Source organism: Dermacentor albipictus, chromosome 2 (genome assembly GCF_038994185.2).
Source record: "Dermacentor albipictus isolate Rhodes 1998 colony chromosome 2, USDA_Dalb.pri_finalv2, whole genome shotgun sequence".
Lineage (NCBI taxonomy): Eukaryota > Metazoa > Arthropoda > Arachnida > Ixodida > Ixodidae > Dermacentor > Dermacentor albipictus.
The window spans coordinates 162,114,367-162,133,490 of NC_091822.1; the positions used below are offsets into that span (position 1 = coordinate 162,114,367).

Sequence of the window (19,124 nt, forward strand, 5' to 3'; positions counted from 1 at the left end):
CGCAAGCCATGAATTTATGGTAGTCTCGGTGTTCAACGCTTGCGTTTGAGGAACAAGACCTGGAACGGTGTCTTCCTCGCCTGCCTTCATGTAACGGCTGTGCCCTCTGCCAAAGGCAATACGCAACAAGCATACATAAAATTCAAGTAGTTTGCGAACCATGTTAGCCCTGATCGCAATTACCACGCCTTCCTGATGCATTGCCGTTGTACCAGTTGCTTTGTCAAGGACAACGTTAACATATTGCAAGCTTTATCCCTTCTTTCTTTTTTATTAAATCATACAAATTCCTGCTTGTTCAGAAAATTTTGTTATTTCACGCTCTTTCCTCGTCACGGTCACTGAAGGTAGCCTTCTCTGGCGCGCGCGCATATGCACACGCGAAATCGAGAGAGAGAGAGAGAGAGAGAGGATAAATGAAATGGAGAGATTTTAACCAGGACTTAGCCTGGTTGACTACCCTGCACTAGGGGAAGGGAAAAGAGCAGTCACGAAGTCGAGAGAGCGCGTCTTGCAGGGGGGCTGCACTTGCAAAATAAATTCGGTGTTTTGACTTCATAACAATTGTACTCTGTGCACGCCTATAGTGAGAAGAAGTGGGCGGGCGCCGGACACACCTGGACTGTTCCTGGGGCAGGCAGTGCGGCTCGCGTTGTATGAGCTCGAACGGACCATGTCCATGCAGTGGCCCATCGGGTAGAACTCGTCGTTGTGGTCCACAGTGACCTGGCAGCACTCCGGGTGAGGCTTGACGCCCTTGCCACAGCATTTGGGCGCTGCGACAATGAAAAGCACATAGAGGAATCGTGGCTTGAGCGAAAGAGTTCCCGCCGGCTAGAGCTACACGCGCCAGCAATGCTCCAAACAACGTTATCATTAAACTCGTTGCATATGGAACGCAAATTACCGTATGCACTGCTTGAAGAACGCTCCTTAGGCAGTTAGCACCGTGAGAATATTCGTGTGCAAGCGAAACTGGAACCGTTTTCTCAGCCAGGGGAAGATCAACCGTTATTTGGCTGGTGTCTACTGTATACTTGAGATAGTAATTGAGGTGCGACAGAATTAATTTTCATTTTTTATTCTTTCTTTTTTTGTCCGTGAATTATTTTAACACAGTGTAATTCCTCATCTGTTTATATAAGCTCATCGAAGTCTATCTACATCACGGCCGTTTGTGTGTGTTTGTGAGTTTGTCTACGAACTCATTATGGTGCAACTTGCATTTGACTTTTGTGCTATTATGTTCATAGGCGTATAGGACTGTGCTGTGGGTTTCTGACCGCATGAAGTGATTTCTATTCATTGTCCTACATATTTTTTATATTGTTGTTTCCGCTATGAGAAAAGAAGTAGCCGTCACAATTTATGAGGTGACTACGCCTCTTTCTTTTATTTTCATTTCAATAAAAAAAAAAGGCGGGTGTCGCATTCTGAATATAAATAAAGCATTTTCGGGAGTATGGTTTCACTTTTGCATGACGTAATGTTCCGTTGCATGACGTAACATCCTGCGCGACGCCTCGCTGATGCGACGGGAATGCCAGGACTACTATGTGAACGCGCTCGTGCTCTGCTCTCAGCGCGACGTGAAAATTTATTCTGACGTCACATAACTTCGTGCTATAGCTTTTCCGTGAGGTGCACCTTCGCTGCCTTAGGCCATCAACGTAAAGTGACAGCCCCAAAAGTGGCGGGATTAGGGAGCACGGCTCCTGGCGTCTTCTTGGAGCGAAGTGCATATCTCCGAACTCGGGAAACAGTAAACCAGTAAATGCGGAAAATAGTAAGAAATAGTCAATACATGTGCGTCAAGAACCGTCCTGTTCATCAGACTTTGTACCGGAAAAATATCCGCTCGGGCTGCTAAACACCGTTGGACACCGCTGGACACTTTTGGAACCCGGTGGAAACTTGCTGGAACGTTGCTGTATGTATTGGCCAATCGTACGCTGAATCGGATCGTTTCTACGCACGAGTATATCACACTTTACCGAGCACTCGGTGGTAGGACTTCAAATGCTAAATGTCTCTTCATGTAGTCCTTCTACATAAACAGACGTCCTTCCCCAGCTACGTTGCTGTGTGCTGGACATGTTCCATCCGCAATGCCTGTTTATCTGCAGATATATCACGATGTAACCTTTTGATTCTGTACGCGTGTTCACTTTTGTTTGCCTTCAATAAATTCAACACATTTTCTCATACTACCTTTTACTATGCCACGTATCCCGTTGCACATATAAAGGTGCATTTACATTACAGATCCCGACTAGCTAATGGACTAAGGATCCAAATGCACTAGCAACATTCTTGCCTATGACAAGGAAATATGATAAATAAAAGACAATGATAATGACTTCCAACCAACAATTTTAAGCCTGGCACAGTCGCTGGTAGTCATCCACAGAAGCTCCAGCGAGACCCATCCTGAGTAATCTGCACTGCAGACGCTTCTGCACGAGCCGATAGATTAAGAAAGAAAGATGGAGGACGCTTCAGCTTCGCTTTTAAGAGTGGAACGCGATAGCATTCAAAGATCCCTGACGGCTTCTCACGCTTCCCGACAACTGCAGCTCAGGTAACCGTAATGTTTACCGGGATACGCTGGCGGCGAACGCTATGCACGAAGGCCTGCTTTCTGGTACAAAACGCGGCCTCTTGAGTGCGCTGATCTCGGAGGTGGTGCACGGCCGCGCCAAGAAAATTACGTCATTTCCAGGTTTTTGTTATTGTTTCGCACTTGTAGTATTTCAGTCTGAGAAGATTTAACATAAAAGGTACGCGCTTTCGGTCTCTTGTTTCATGACATTTGTTCGTGGGCTGTCATTCTCAAGATTCCGAGGAATAACTTTGTCAAAAATTAGCAAAACGAGAGCAAAGTGAAAGCCGGAGCCAACGATTCGACAAGTAAACTTGTCTTTTTCAAGGACTTCTACTTGTTGAAACGCTGGCTCCTGCTTTAACCTTGTTCTCGTTTCGCTCACCGCCTTGAAATTCCCATCTCCCGCCTTCCCCGTGTTTTCCCGTTGTCAAGAATGTAAGACAAGGTATGATCAACTTCAGTGATACAATGATGTGGCGATATAGCCTGCATATACACCATGCCATTATGGTAAGGCGTAGCCTATGCGTATGCCTAAATATACGCGGCAATTTAGGTGCATACTGAGCTGCAGCGCTCGGGAAGGACAGCCCTCCTCTTCTCCCGCTGCCTTTTCCCCCAGTGGAGGTTGCGGGGAAGGACTCTGGCAGTGGGAGAGGAGAATTATAGTCGCCTTCCACACCGGCGATCGTACCCGTGGTGGCCTGAATTAGCTTATGTGTACAGCCACCCCGCCCGGTTAGCTACTGTTACCACTAGAGAGCACATATATATTCACCCGGGCTGGCCACCGTTAGCATCCCGGTTTTTATCTCTTGTTCTCTCTAGTTACCGGCCTTTTTCTCTACGAAATTACGCAATGAAGCAAAAAAATTCATCGTCGATTACGATGCTCCCTAATGCGAAATTTGAGCGCAGCTCTATACGTGTTCTCATTAAAATTAAAAATTAAATTATGTGGTTTAACGTGCCAAAACCACTTTCTGATTATGAGGCACGCCGTAGTGGAGGACTCCGGAAATTTCGACCACCTGGGGTTCTTTAACGTGCACCTAAATCTAAGTACACGGGTGTTTTCGCAATTCGCCCCCATCGAAATGCGGCCGCCGTGGCCGGGATTCGATCCCGCGACCTCGTGCTCAGCAGCCCAACACCATATCCACTGAGCAACCACGGCGGGTTACGTGTTCTCATTAACCCCCTATGAAAATGGCCATTGCCTTTATGTTTCCTTTATGTTTCCTTCTTGTGTCCTATGTGACCTTTATGTTTCCTTGTCCTTTGTGTGACCTCCAGGATGTGAACTTTGTGTGTACTACGTGTTTACTCATCCTAACGTATACCTCGAGGAAGTTACCTTTATTATGCCTCTAGGATGTGTCCTTTATGTTTACGGCAGGATGTTAACTGGATGTGCACTATGTGTTACCTGAGTGTACACTTGAGTGCACATGTAGGTAACATAGAGTGCACATAACAGCTGTCTTTACATATAATATAGGCAGATCTATCTGTACTGTGTGACAGGCATTGATACACTCAGCAGAGTCATTGTAAGTACTAAATCTTGACTTATGCTTTCATTTGGTCCAAGAAAACAACCCTTATTATAATACTTGTAGGATGTGTCCTTTGTGTTTACGGCAGGATGTTACCTAGGTGTGCACTTCAGTACACACGTAGGTAACATAGAGCATATAGTGGGCGAGTTGGTTACGATTCATCGTACCTTTAGCAACAGCGCAAAAGCAACGCGGAAACAAGGAACACTCCGAAGAAACAGAGCCGTCTTGTTGTGTTTCTTCCTTTTGTCCGTGTCGCTTTCGCGCTGACCACAAGTACGAGTAACTGCTGTGTCGATATTAGCACGCGTAGAAGCAGGGCAGCGCGGATCCCGTAAATGCTTGCTTGGGCGTACAACTGAACAATTTATAATTGTGAGCTGGCTAAGTATGAAAGTTGTGTGCGGAGTATGGCCGTATTTGATTACGCGAGCATGCAAGCAGTACGCCTGTTTCACTTTGGCCGAAGTTCCGCTGCCGCTGCAAGCCAGCTATCGCCACATTTTGTCGCCTTCATTCCTTACGCTACGAGCAAATATGGTGCCACCTATGCAAGATAAAGCCTGACATTCTCAAAAACACGCCACTGGGCACCATAAGAAGCGTGTATATGTGTGGCAATTCCGAATTTCTGATCGGTAGGCGTCACAGCTCTCGCGGCTGCCCGCACACCGTGCGCCATCCCAAGCGACCGCAAGCGACGGAACAGCACATGATGTGCGCTGATTGGCTCGTGTCCGCCGACAAACCACAGGACAAGCGTTCGCGCATAGTTCGTCTAAAATCTCTGCATATACTTTAAAAAAACAAGGCAGCGCACCAAGACACTTTAAAATCAATAATTTGTGTTTAAATACCAGCCTTCCTTCCAGCAACGACGTTTTTAAATCTCGAAGGCCGTGCTTTTCCAAAATGCACGCCCTAAAGAAAAATGTGGATCTCGGAGGCTAAATTCACGTTTTAACCGCAGTGCGGCGCTGCCGCAGTGTAACGGTTGACGGTGAGCTGGGTCACGTTGTTTTGCTGTGAGCGGTGAGAGTGTTCGTTACACAGTAATTTAATCATATTTTCGAAGTGCCTAAACAAACTGTGATCCGTACCGTGTGCATTAACCATCAGGAAACCTCTGGACTCGTGTAACGCCATTAGTTCGCCTTATGTTTCGTGTGATACGCCAGTGTCTTGTGTACTATAGCGCCCGTCCGAGCGGCCTTTGTTCTCGCCTGTCCGCGTTCGCTCGTGGAATACCTGATACTGTGGCTTCGAATTATGGTGCGTGAAAGAATTTGTTGACAGTTGTGCTTTCGTGCGCTGGTGTTCATCGGCGATTCAACAGTGTTCGCGCTGCAAAGAGTGTCGTCGCGCGGTGCGCCTGCGAGACGAAGAAGCCGTTTGCTGACCACATTGAAGGTAAGCAGATCTGACGCTTGCGCGCATTCTCGCAGCTTTTGGTTCATGTAGTAAGCTTTGTGGAACGACAACAGAACACTTTCTGAGCGTACGTTGACCATGTTGCTGTGCACATTTAGCAAAGCGTTTCACGAGGGGAGTTTCCGTGAAATGTATCATTTCTTACCGCTTACTTGCTTTATGGAGTGATGTGCTACCACCGCCGATTGTTGGGACTTAATGGGCAAATATTTACGTAAACGCTGAAAGGTACTGTTTTCTCGGTAGTTTCCCGGCAAGAAATTCTTCCGTAGATATGAATTTCCGCAAGTTACGTTTGTAATGCATGTCGATGTGTCACGGGCATCGCGAGTTGGCACGCGACTGCGATGTTTGACACTTGAACAGGTATTAGCTTGTGTGAAGATTACTTTATTGATAGTGTTCAGATTGAAGTGCAGCTTCGCGAGAACTTGTCTGCATTGTTTGTGTTCTTCGACGTGCTCGTGTATTTGTCTTCTATATTGTAGGGCAAATGTAGACCGACATTACAACAGCGAAATTTCTTTTTATTCGAGGCATCTCAATCAGACGCTCGTTTTCATTAATATTTTCATCCGAAGAACGGGATGTGAGTTCCTGCGATTGTTAAAGACAGTGGTTTGTAGCACTGCCTAATAAGGGATGCGATTTTCTTGCGATGCTTTGCGCTCGATGTTTGCCACTCTTATAACCCACCTTTCACGGCTGGCTGTTATAGTTAATAACGATAGCGGAATGTCGGTCAGATCAATGAGCAAAGGAGTAGCATCGGAAAAGGGATCGCTACAAAATCGCGGTCTAGGTTTTAGACCCTTCGTAATCGATTGTTCGTTTGATTTACTAGATCTTTAAGTTTTGGTGATAATTTCCCATGTAGTCTGATGTTTGCGGCTGGTTTTATTCCCGCCTGAATTTTACCATATAACAGTGTAACCACTTGAGATATAACTACGAGACATCTGTACAAGCAGGCACACAAAGATTTGTTGGCCAGTTGCCTACTCCTATAGGTCATGTACTACTTAGCAGCTGCTGCAGAAATGTTTAAAAAAATTTGTGAGCAATTTAATAACTGAGTGGACTGGCAGCTCAGTCTCTTTCAAACAATTAGTTAAAAGCTTCTGTGTTGCCCTGATGTTTTTATGATCTGTTTTTGACTTCTCCACGTTTCTTCGCTGTGTGCATACAGGCCAGGCTGTTCTTGCTTAAATGAATATTTTTGAATAAGTGAAAAAGATTGGCTTTTGTTTTGTTTTTCAGGTGCCTTGTGAGCTCTCACCCAAGCAACACATTCCAGAGGTCTGCAGTGAGCAGACGTGGCAAACTGAAGTAACATTCAGATAGTCCAATAAACTGTTCGTAGTTTCAGACAAACTTTTGCAAAGTATAGTCAAAACTTTCTTTTAAAAGTGCAAGCACTGATCCAACCTGATCTTTCCATCCAAACATTACATATTATATTAGTCACAAAGACATGACTAGAACAGCAGCACTGCAGTGAGGAACGTACAGTGGTTCTCCAAGTGTTATACTGAAATAATCTATGAAGGCTAATTAGTTTGCAATTTTAGAACAAATTGTCATGAATTTCTGTGCCATAGCAGAGTTTCAATCCATGCGCTGCATCATGTAGGGAACAGTAACCTTACAATGAAAACCAATGCAAAACTTTTTAACTCAGTAAAAATTTATAAATATAAAATGTGTACACGGAACTCTTCATCTATGCATGTCTACGTAAAATACAGGATTTAGTCACTGCGGCCACATAAAGGATGCATAAAGGTAGGACACACGAAGGAAACATAAAAGCAGTGGCCAAATTTCAACATGGAGGAAACATAAAGTACGGTAACATAAGGGATACATAAAGGGAGGACACACGAAGGAAACATAAAAGCAGTGGCCAAATTTCAACATGGAGGAAACATAAAGTACGGTAACATAAGGGATACATAAAGGGAGGACACACGAAGGAAACATAAAAGCAGTGGCCAAATTTCAACATGGAGGAAACATAAAGGATATTTCCTCATGTGAACTGCGGGAAACATACAGTAAACATAAAGGACATAACCATTTTCATAAGGGACTTGCCCGCTTGACAGGGGTATTATGTGCCTGTCAAGCGGGCAAGTTAAGTGCAGTTACGGGGAGTGTCACTCGGCTTAAAGTGCACTTTCCAAAATCTAAGCGTCGCAAGTGGAGTGTAAATGACGAAGAGTGCACTCCGGTCGGAGTGCATTCACGGAGCGCACTTCGCTGGCCGAGTCCGTAGCCTCGCCGCCAGCGGTTTGAACGGTACAAAACGTAATGCATAGAAAAAGGACACAGGCGTTCATTTTAGCTGTTGAACAGCCTTTAACAAGATAATCAGAACAGAACTCGTTCATATTCCGTTCTAGCAATATCAAATGCCGCCTCGTCGCACGCCACCATCGTATTCTGGATTGGCTAGGCATTCGTCTTGGCCGGCATTGACTTGCAACACTCTTATAATAAAAATATTTTCGTTTTTCTGTTGAGCAAATGCAGATTAAGATTGTTTTTTTATTTACTATACAACTAATGCAATCACTTTCCAGAAGTCTTTTTCTTTTATCTATATCTTCCAAAAAACAACAATTTTATACTGTCGCCATTTTCTTTATTTTTTTTAACAGCGAGTGCGCTCTGTTTTCCCGCTTAGCACCGCGTAGCCTAATGTGTTACTCAAGGTAACGAAGTACACTCCCCATAAGTGCACTTTACTTGCCCGCTTGACAGGGGTACACCCGCCTTATTTGCTCATTGGTTACGGTGTTGGACAGCTGAGCACGAGGTCGCGGGATCGAATCCCGGCCACGGCGGCCGCATTTCAATGGGGGCGAAAACACCCGTGTACTTGGATTTAGGTGCATGGGTGGTCGAAATCTCCGGAGTGGTCCCATGTGGTCGAAATCTCCGGAGTCCTCCACTACGGCGTGCCTCATAATCAAAAGTGGTTCTGGCACGTAAAACCCCATAATCTAATTTTTAATTTTAACGCGACAGCGTTAAGGAGCTCGTGTCGCATAAAAGCCGGTATCGACGGCGTTGGCCGTGAGCGATAAATCCCAGCAGGCACTTCATGAATAAAAAACAACTTGCAAGATGGGCAGGGTGGGAATCGAACCAGGGTCTCCGGAGTGTGAGACAGAGACTCAGCCACGAGTTCCATGCTTTAAAGCGGTACAAAAGCGCCTCTAGTGAATGCGGTGTTGCCTTAGAAACGAGCTGTTCCTAAGGCTCAGGCGTGCGTCGCTTGCTCAGGCGTACATTTCGTTGCCGCGCCGAACGCTGCGTTGCTCAACGCTCACCGCGTCCGATGCGGGGCGCGTAGTCGCTGCGCCGTAGCCCATTGTCTTACACCCCTTGGCGGGTCGACGGGAACGCTGTCGCATTCCACTCTTGAAGGCGAAGCTTAAGCGTCCTCCAATTTTTTTTTTACAGGGGTATTAAGATGAGGAGCGCGTCACTTACGGGCCTTGGTGACCTTGCCGTCGACGACCTGCGTGGTGGTGAACGTGGCAGAGGAAGTGACGTCATGGGCCAGCAGCTGGCCGAAGTGCACGATCAGGTCCGAGTGGTAGCTGTATTCGGTGTCGCTCGACTGCCACGCGGACCCGGAAAGAGCCATGGACACCAGCCGAGGGTTCGGCAACTTGCGGCCGTAGCTGCCTTTCCGTGTGCTCCATACGCCTACGGCAACGGAGGGTCATCATATGAAACCAAATTTATTCCAGCAATATATCACAAAGTGCGAATGCTGGATACAGCATGTAATATACCGGTGTCTGTTGCATGTACATACATCTTGCGAGTTTCTAGAGAATGTACTAGCCGTTGAAATTCTTTATTTTAAAACAAAGAAGAAGATTTTGTCTCAGCATCAACACGGTTTTCAGGCGAGCAATGTCAACTGGTAGTCCGTACTCATAACAAAAGTGCACGAATTAGCAGCCACACTAGACAGATGTGGACAAGTAGATGTGCTCTTTCTAGACCACTGTATATATATAAGGCATTTGATGAAGCTTCACGTGAGAAAATGCGTTACAAACTCAGTAACATTTGGCTTCCTCAGTACCTTATTAATTGGATTACAGCATATCTGCAAAATAGAACGCAATTTGTAGACATTAATGGTAGTTCATCATCTACTTTGCCAGTTCTGTCTGGAGTACGACAGGGCAGTGTGCTCGGTCCGTTACTGTTTCTTATTTTCATAAACGATATAACAGAAGTAATGCCCGAATCGGTTTCCATAAGCCTATTCGCAGATCACTGCATTATATCCAAAGAAGTGAATTCATCTAGCGGCTACGAAATTCTCCAAGAATCACCGTTGAGGATGGAACAGTGGTGTCAGGAATCTAAAATGCAATTAAATCTTTCAAAGTCAGTGCTCCTTCGGATTTTACGCAAGCAGCAACCTAGCGTATTCGAGTGTAGCCTTAATCAGTCGATGATTCCGGTAGCTGCGCAATACCGGTACTTGGGTGTTACACTAACCAACGATTTAAAGCGGACGCATCATAAGGCGGAAATTTGCTCCTCGGCGTTTAGAGAGCTATGCTTTCGTAGACGTGAAATTAGGGACACACCTTCTAATAGCAAACATTTAGCGTGCTATACACTCATTAGACGAAAGCTAGAATATGCTTGTGCGCTTTGGGACCCGTATGCAAAAAAAAGCAAGATATTCACCAGCTTGAGAGCACTAAAAAAAAGCGGTTCCCTTTATTTTCAGAAAGTCAGGCGGCACGAGTCTATCTCAGCGCTGATGGTGAATAAACAGATTACGCCCCTCGGGACACGTAGAAAGATAGCCCGTTTATCTTGAAGAATGTTCTTTTTTTATTTATTTAGCTAGGCTTGTTGGTGCGTATTAACTTGTGGGTGAACTGCGCGAGGACGGTACAAGAAAGGAAACATACACAAGAGCTCGTGCTTGTTTCCTTCCTTGTCCCCTCATTGCGCAGTTCACCCGTTTATCTTTCCTGCATAACATCCGGTACAGAGGGGTAAATATCACGCTCCCGTCCTGTCTGTCTATATTTAGATAGATAGACCTATATCTTTAGTCGAACAAGACCTGTCTTTAGTCGAACAGTTGCTTTTTGTAACAGTTTCTTCCCGAGAACAACATCGGAATGGAATCAGCTGCCCGGGTTCGCCATGCAAGCGCTCGATGTTCATCAGTGCCTTGAAGAATATTTGTCAGCGAATGTATGATATCAATGCTTTCGGTATGTTTGATGTGGTGCTCGTTCCGTTCCGGTGTCCTTTTTTTTATTATTAGCTTTACTGTTAGTTTAGCTATGAGCGAGTAATTTCTAGTCCCACTCGTTCATGGAGTTGCCTGCTTAGTAATCATCTTTAATCATGAATGTATAAACTATTGTCTCCCCTGTTCATGTGAATGTTCGCTTTTAACGTTGCGCATCCCTCTCTCTATATGATCATCATCCCTCATCACACCTTTACGTCCCCGTTGCCCCTCCCCCTGTGCAGAGTAGCCGGCTAGAGTGCGTTAGCTCAAGCCGACCTCTCTGCCTTCTTTCAAATAAATTATTTCTCTCTGTCTATCGCTTTTAACGTACAGCACATACTACAGTGCATTCAGGTGCTGGTTACTTGTGAATATGCATCTTGTAGTCCCGCTTGTTCATGCAGCTGTTTGCCGCTAAAAAGCCGCTAAGCTTTTTCTTATGAATGTGTCAATTCTGGTCACGCTTGTTCACGTATAATGTTTTCGCATAGCTACGCCACTCCTGCTTTGGGCCGGCAACCTCGGCCGGCAGTATGTCGAAATATATAAATAAAATAAATAAATGTATTACAGTACATATTTCAAGAAAGACGCCCCCCCCCCCCCTCTCCTTCCTCCTGGCGCCCTTTTCAGAGCCGTTTCCTTTTTTCCTTAATGACATAGGTTACTAGGATATTAGTTTGTTGTAAAACAGGCCGCTGGGTTGGGCGATACTAAATTGATTGATTGATTGATTGATTGATTGATTGATTGATTGATTGATTGATTGATTGATTGATTGATTGATTGATTGATTGATTGATTGATTGAAAGCAGCCTTCAGAAGCGTACATATATATTTTCCTTTTTAATGCGAGGAGGTAGGCTTGCAGGCGTTTACGCTAACGCCGAAACCTTGTCCCGCGCGTTCGTCCTGCTTCTCCCCGAAAGCGAACAACAGCGCAAGCGCAGAAGAGCCCATGTGCGGCCATCACGCGTGTACCGTTCGAGTATTTGAAGTAGTAGCTCAGCGCAAATAAAACCACGGACACAAGGAAGACAGACAAGGACAAGCGACAAGGACAAGCTACTACTTCAAATATGGACGACCAACTAGCCCTACAGTCAACTCCTCTACCGTTCGAGTAGTCGGGCTTGAGCAGGCGCCCGAACGACTCCCCGGCGCGTCCCCAGCAAGGGTAGCGCAGGTTATTGCACGACCCGTCGTGGGTGCGGTAGCGGGCGTTGTGGTTGCAGCGCACGGGCAGCAGGCGCTTCTGCTCCTTGTCCAGCTTGCGCGGCCGGCCGTGTCCCGGGGCCACAGCGGCCGCCATGGGCTTGCCGGCTTGCGGGGGTGGAGGCGGGGGTGGAGGGGGCGGCGGCAACTTCATGTGCAGACGAGGCGGCTTCGGCATGGCAACCTGTGACAGCAAGATTGGTTTACAGACTCCGTTGTACAATTTAGGTACGCTCTCTCCTAAATCGGCGCAGGTAACGCGATAAGGATGGGATCAACTAACAATGGGAGGTGTCTCAAACAGAGGCTGGCCGATGGACCTGTATCTTCCAAAGGCTGTCTAATCGTTTCTACAGTGGCAGCTTGAGGCGCCGAAAAGAAACTCGCCAAAGATTGCAAGGCCGCTTTTGAAGAAATACAGGTCCCCCTGTGGAAACGTCGACCAGTCTATACTGTCGGACGCACGTTACTCTGGTTCGATCATCCGGTTTTTATCTACAAATTGCTTCTCTCGTTCGGCATCCACTCTGCATTGGCCTGCAATTAACAACGGTGTTTCATGTTCGCGAGCAACTCTCCATTTTTTTAAGCCTTTCTCATATCTGTCCCACTCCTTATTTTCGATCCTGCTCATCGGCCTTAAAAAGCACAGAAGCGCTTACCTTTACTGTTTCTTTTAGCCATATCACACTAATAATCCATAAACTAGTTGGAAAATCAGTTCTGCGGAGGCCTACAATGTGGAGGAAGATTCATGAACGGTAATGTTTTCGTCCACCCGACTGCAGCACGCACGAAGCTACAAAGGCAACCCGCACGCGTTTCTCATCCTACAGAAGGCTTCGAAATTTCTATATAGCTCCGTGCTCCGCTCGGGCGTGCCTTTCATGAATATTCCTCCACCCGAACTCCTCCAATCGTGAGCACGATTACTACGCTGACGAAAATTTACCCCAGCAGCGATGTAGAACTACACTTGTTTATACTCTCTCCTAAATCGTCTTACAATCTAAAACAAAATTACGCCCTTTGCGTCGTATCTTCCCACACAACATTAAACGTCATCTGTCGTCACGTAAAGGTCCTTTGCCATAAAACAGCTAATTATTTTCGAATTTGAAATAGCGACTATAATACACCTCTGTAGCGCCCGCATAAGTTACATGAAGATTACTGATCCGCTTAAAAAATATAATATGTGAAACTTTCGCGACATATCAGCTATAAAACGCAGTGTCCCTCGCTCCACTGAGGCAACATGCCGACTGGTCAAGAAGCCAAAAGCCCATCGACCGGCACAGCTGTTGTGCGCAACTACCGTATACTGACGCAAAACTTAAGCGTGCACCCCGCATAATTCTAGGGGCCTACCTGTCCATAGTAAATCTTACCACAAACACGACGGCACAAGGATGAGACAGGTCAAGACTACAGCTCCCGGTCTATAGTTCTTATAAGTAGGGGTGGTACGTCATAAAGATGTCAGCAAAATGTAGAGCCTTGTCCTGTCTCCTTTTTGTGTTCTCGTGTTTCCGCTAATGTTCACTGTGAATACGCAGAAACTAGCTTGTCAATGTGTTCTGCTGTACCAACTTGCCCTGTGACTCACTTGGAGGGAAGAAATGCATTACTGAGTTTAAAGCCAATTCTATTCTAAGCGCCCTCCGACATGGTTCGAGTTTCCGATATTTGAAGAAAAGAGGTATTCTTAAGCTAGGGTCAATACGGTATATCCACATGCAGTCACACTGACGTCATCGACACTTAAGGGCCGTTTATAGTCCGACGTAACGCACGCGCGCGCGCGCGCGCGCGCACGCTACGTCACGTCGGCGAAAACGACACCTCGTATAGCCTGAAGTATAGAGGGGATGGCATCTCGGCTGGCGCAGCGCAACCGACGTAGCGTGACTGACCGCGAACGACGCTCGCCCGCGCGCCGATAACGTCGGACTATAAACGGGCCTTTACGCAGCACACCGGCGTCATGGGCACCCTACACGGACGGTGAGCGCGGAGCCACGGGTAAACAGCTGTGCGGCGCATGGGCCAGATGTAGTAGAGGCTGTGGTACGGGCTGGCGAAGTGAATATATAGAGCGTTTTTCAGGAGAGCGCATCGGGGACACGATCCGCTACGGCGATCTGCTCGCTCGAGCCATCGGTTAATTCTGCATTCACACAGCGGTACGGTTTGCCGGTTCAGCCTGCGTACGATCAGGACATGGCTCCGCAGTGCCACTTTCACACATTTGCTACGTCTCAGTGCCGTCGCACGCAATTCTCCGCGGACAAGCGATTTGGCCATCCGTGTGAATGCACATTTTGCCATATAGGCACCGTGGAAGCGAATCGCGGTAGCGTATCGGGCGTTCTCCGCGCTAGCGGGAAAAAGAGTTAATAGAGACTTTTAGCATGTCCGCTATTCCGGTAAACGGGAGCGCTTTGGGCGGATGGCCAGATTTACGGGGGCGTAAACGTGAGCGGCCAGAGTGGTGCAGCCGCCTCGTAGCGTAGAGTTCAACCAGACAAACCCAGAGCTAAAACTGCATAACCCACAATATCCTGCTTCGCTACTGGTGCAATTTTCTGGCAGTGGCGTAGTTGTGAACACGATTACGCCACTGTCGAAAATTTACACCAGCAACTAAGCAGAATATACTAATTAGCTTTGTGTTTGTGTGATTGAGCTTTGCGCCACCAGCTGGCGCCACCAATTTGGCCACTCACGTTTACGCCCCCGCTAAACCGGCAAACCGCCCGCGCTTGCCGGAATACCGGACACGCTAAAGGTCTCTAATAGAGGCTTCTTGCGTGTCCACTATTCCAGCAAACGGGGGCGGTTTGGGTGGATTACCGGATTGTCGGGGGCGTAAACGTGAGCGACCGAAGCAGTGCAGCCGCCTGGTGTTGTAGAGCTCAACCAGGCAAACACAGAGCTAAAATTGCAGTAACCTACCTTATTCTGCTTCGCTGCTGGTGCAAATTTTCGGCAGCGGCGTAATTGTGTTCATAATTACGCCGCTTTTGAAAACTTACGCCCCAGCTAAGAAGAATATAATAATTGGCTCCGTGTTTAGGTGGCTGAGCTTTGCGCCACCAGCTGGCGCCACCGATCTGGCCGCTCACGTTTACGCCCCCGCTCATCCGGCAAACCGCCCGCGCTTGCCGGAAGACCGGACGCACTAAATTTCTCTAATAAGAAAAGCTTGCGCGCAATGCCGGACGCGGCACAGATACCTTGTCTGTGGGGCAGTCACAACATCTCTTCCCTACCACGCGCCGCAGAACCAAGAGACCAATGAAAAGCGGCCCATTTCGTCGTCACGTACGGGGCAGCGCATATACCCAGCACATACCGCGTACGTTGCATTAACATCCGTGACGTGCTCTTGGTTGGACCTATAGGACACTTCTATGAGACGTTCTTTTTTATCCATTACACTAAAAGATAACGCACCACAACGGACAAACGGTCATCCAAATCATATTGCAGGATACGCTGTCCATATGTACTTACCCCATGCAGGGTAATTGAAACATAATCCCGCAGACATTTCCGTTTACGTTCACTATAGGCGGTGTGTTCTGAGTGCCAGGGACATGCGTGGCTGCCCCGGCATATCGATGCTTTTTGCACAGTGTTTGCTATAATTAATGTTACCGTCACGGAAGGTGCTGTGTGACGGATGTGGTGGTGGTGGTGGTGGTGGTGAATTGTAGCAACAGGCGGGTTTAGCCTGGCGAACAAGGCCGGCAATTGCTCCGCCCGAGCGTCTCGCACGATACCGCTGATGGGTTTCACCATATGTCCATCAACCCAGTCTCTCTTAAGAATTCGATCAGGAGACGTGAAGTTTCTTTGCGGGGCATCACTGATCCCTCGGGAAATATAAGGTGTTGCAGGCGCGCATGTGGAAGGTCCTTGTTTTGCAAATTGACTCAGCGGGCACAACGCCCACACAGCAAGATCAGTACATAGCGTGCACACGTATGTGCACACACGCGCGCACACGAGAAAGGGCAGTGTATACTCGTTCTTCTACAGGCCTTCCGCCAGCCAGAAGTGGCATATTGAATTAACGAAAGTTTTGAAAGCAAACTGTATCAGAAAATACGCAGAGTATATGTGAACTGCAGACGTAATAGTTTACGACTATAATTTGAACAAACGAGAAAACATAATACTGTAATAGGTAAACTGGAAAATAAAACCTTGGGGAGGACAACTATTAATGTATGGCCCGAACAAGGTCTACATGTCAAGTCGTTACAACGTACATTACAGATCGTATACGATGAAATCTATAGGCCGTCTCTTCCCTATAGGTAGAAACAACGTACTGAAGACGACCTGGCATTTCTCTAGAAACAACATACCTGCCCGTACATGACGTCGAGCAGACGCTGGTCTTGAACTTCGACGTTAGAGACCAAATTCGCAGATCGTGGATACATTTGTGGTTGACAACATATTGCTTACAAAAGCGAAAGCACGCCAGTTTTTTCCCGTTTTCTTTCTTTCTTTTTTTTCGTATCGGCTAGCGCTTTGGAGAGCAACAGCATACATCAAGTTGTGCCGCCTTCGGGACCGGCCCGGTTTACCTACTGCTCTACGTCTGGGATCGGCCCAAGATGTACATAACGGGTAAAAATTAAATTATGGGCTGCAGCAGAACTGATAGTTGGGCGAGTTGGTGCGAATTCGTAGCGAAATATTTAGCGCGCACACTCGACAAGGACACAGTGAAGGGGCTCGTGTGACACAAAGCGCTCGTGTGTTCCCCTTGACTGTGTCCTTGTCGATTGTGCGCGCTAAATATTTCACTGTGTATTAAATCATGGGGTTTCATGTGCCAAAACCACTTTCCGATTGTGAGGCCCGCCGTAGTGGGGTACTTCGGAGATTTGGACCACCCGGGGTTCTTTAAGGTGCGTACATAAGAGGTAATAGCATTTCTTCGTCGGAGTGCTATAAACCGGTCACCATGCCGTTGCCGATCTATATTCATCGCCATCCTGAGGTCTTCATCGTGCCATCTCGGTGCTGTCATACACGCTCGCTTCTAACCAATGCCTCCTTACTCAGGCATACACAACTGCCAGCCTAAGGCGGACATGTAGCGCCACCTAGTAACACTTTGCGCAAACCCAAACAGGCCTAGATAACCAGGTACACCTGCGAAATGCTTCGCATAGCACTGATTCTCACAGTGCGTGGGGGGTTTGCTGCAGGCTGAGGCTTTTATGCGAAGCATATTACTAGAGCTCAACCCAGCTCCTCAGGTGCGGCGGTGTCGCCTTCAATACCACGTGACACCGTGACGTCACGACAGAGGAGAAACGGGGCTCCAACTCGCGCCGTCGCTCGCAGCGTCGCCTTCAAGGCTGACCACGTGGCACCGTGACGTCACGACAGAGGAGAAACGGGGCTCCAACTCGCGCCGTCGCTCGCGGCGTCGCGGCGGTATATAAGCAGCTGCGCTTGCCTCTGCTAGACACTCACGAGGTGAAATGCCTCCTGAAGACAGAGCAGCTCGTTGGAATTAGAAGCGAAGGTTGCGGCGTGCTACAGAGACTGTTTCTAGGTGGCTTTGCTACGGCGCAGCGACTACGCGCCCCGCATCGGACGCGGCGAGCGTCGAGCAACGCAGCGTTCGGCGCGACAACGAAATGTGCGCCTGAGCAAGCGCCGCACGCCTGAGCCGACGCCAACGACACCGGCTTTTCTGCGACATGAGCTCCTTAACGCTGTCGCGTTAAAATAAAGGCTAGTATGCTTCGCATCCTGGGCTTAACCTTAGCTAAGCCACAGCCAGTTTTTTTACCCTTGTTCAGACACTCACTTCAAGTCTCCACGTTCCTGTTAACCTTTTACGCTGACTGAAGGAGCCGCTTTTCATTAAATATAGGTCTCAAGGTTGAGTGGCGCGCAGCAATTCGCAAGGAATTGCACCGTGGTCCATTCGTTGCACAGTGGTAAAAAAGGAAAGAAGAATAAATACTTTAGCGCTCATCAGCTTGGCTACACATATTTCTGTACAACATTCAGCGAACTTTTTTTTTCGCCAGCGCTGTCGCGTAGTTACTGTACTTTAGCATTTCGCGTTGGCACTTGAAAGCAACAATCGAGAGTCATCGACATGGGGTCATCTCAAGCACAACTTGAGTCATCGGCAATGTGAGCGGCACGATGAAACGCGAAATCGGGAGTTACGTTCTCTCTCTTTCTTTCTTTTTTTTAACTTTCGGGAAAATCCAACGAGAACAGATAGGTGGTCCAAGTGGTTCGCGATCGCAACCATATATATTAGCTTCGTATTTGGGCGCTATTTTCCTGGTAATCTTAAGCAGAATTGCCTGTCAGTCGCACTGACATTACTTTTCGTTATTAAAGACTTTCGTTGTTACGAACACAATAATGAGTCAAAACAATGACACAAGAACTACGAAGAGACGACAACGCTGTGCGTGATGTCTTGTTTGTGCTTTTGTCTAAATGCACTTTGTATTCATTATCCTTGGTACTTGACGAATCAACTTACAGTGATCGAATCACGCACTTAACATGTAAAAGTGAAACGTGGCCAAATTTCTTCGTTTATTCTATTAGTCGGTGACAACATAAGAATGCAATGGAAAACACACCACTAAATCAAACAGAGTTTTTGTATGGGCGCCAGCGGTCATACTTCCGTAACTGCAAAGCGGAGACTGGCTTATTTCAATATTAGGGAGTTTTAGCTTTGCGTATTACGTTACCGTGACACGTGATACTTTACGCCCGCTTGGCATGCGCGTCTTATACCGACGACAATACAGCGGCAGTTTACCGTGATTGCGTGTCAACGTGACGGTGACCAGAACAGTCCAGACAGCCCTCTTCCATCCGAATTCATCTTTGCTACTTAGCTACTTAGCTACTTTGCAACGTGAGAACGAGAAACAAATGGTAATGAGAGATATTGCTTAGTCCCAGTTCACAATGAGGACGAAGTATTAGAGGTGTTTTGTCGTT

General features: G+C 47.2%; 1 protein-coding gene across 1 annotated transcript in view; it reads right to left on the reverse strand.

Annotated features, from left to right (window-relative positions):
• LOC139056220 (salivary peroxidase/catechol oxidase-like) overlaps positions 1-19,124 on the reverse strand; it is a 39,293-nt gene that overhangs the window by 11,771 nt on the left and 8,398 nt on the right. The window contains exons 5-7 of the mRNA XM_070534255.1: positions 12,009-12,291; positions 9,100-9,318; positions 618-776 (exon numbers count right to left, since the gene is read on the reverse strand). Coding sequence (XP_070390356.1) covers positions 618-776; positions 9,100-9,318; positions 12,009-12,291 — 661 coding nt within the window. The remainder of the gene's footprint in view (positions 1-617; positions 777-9,099; positions 9,319-12,008; positions 12,292-19,124) is intronic.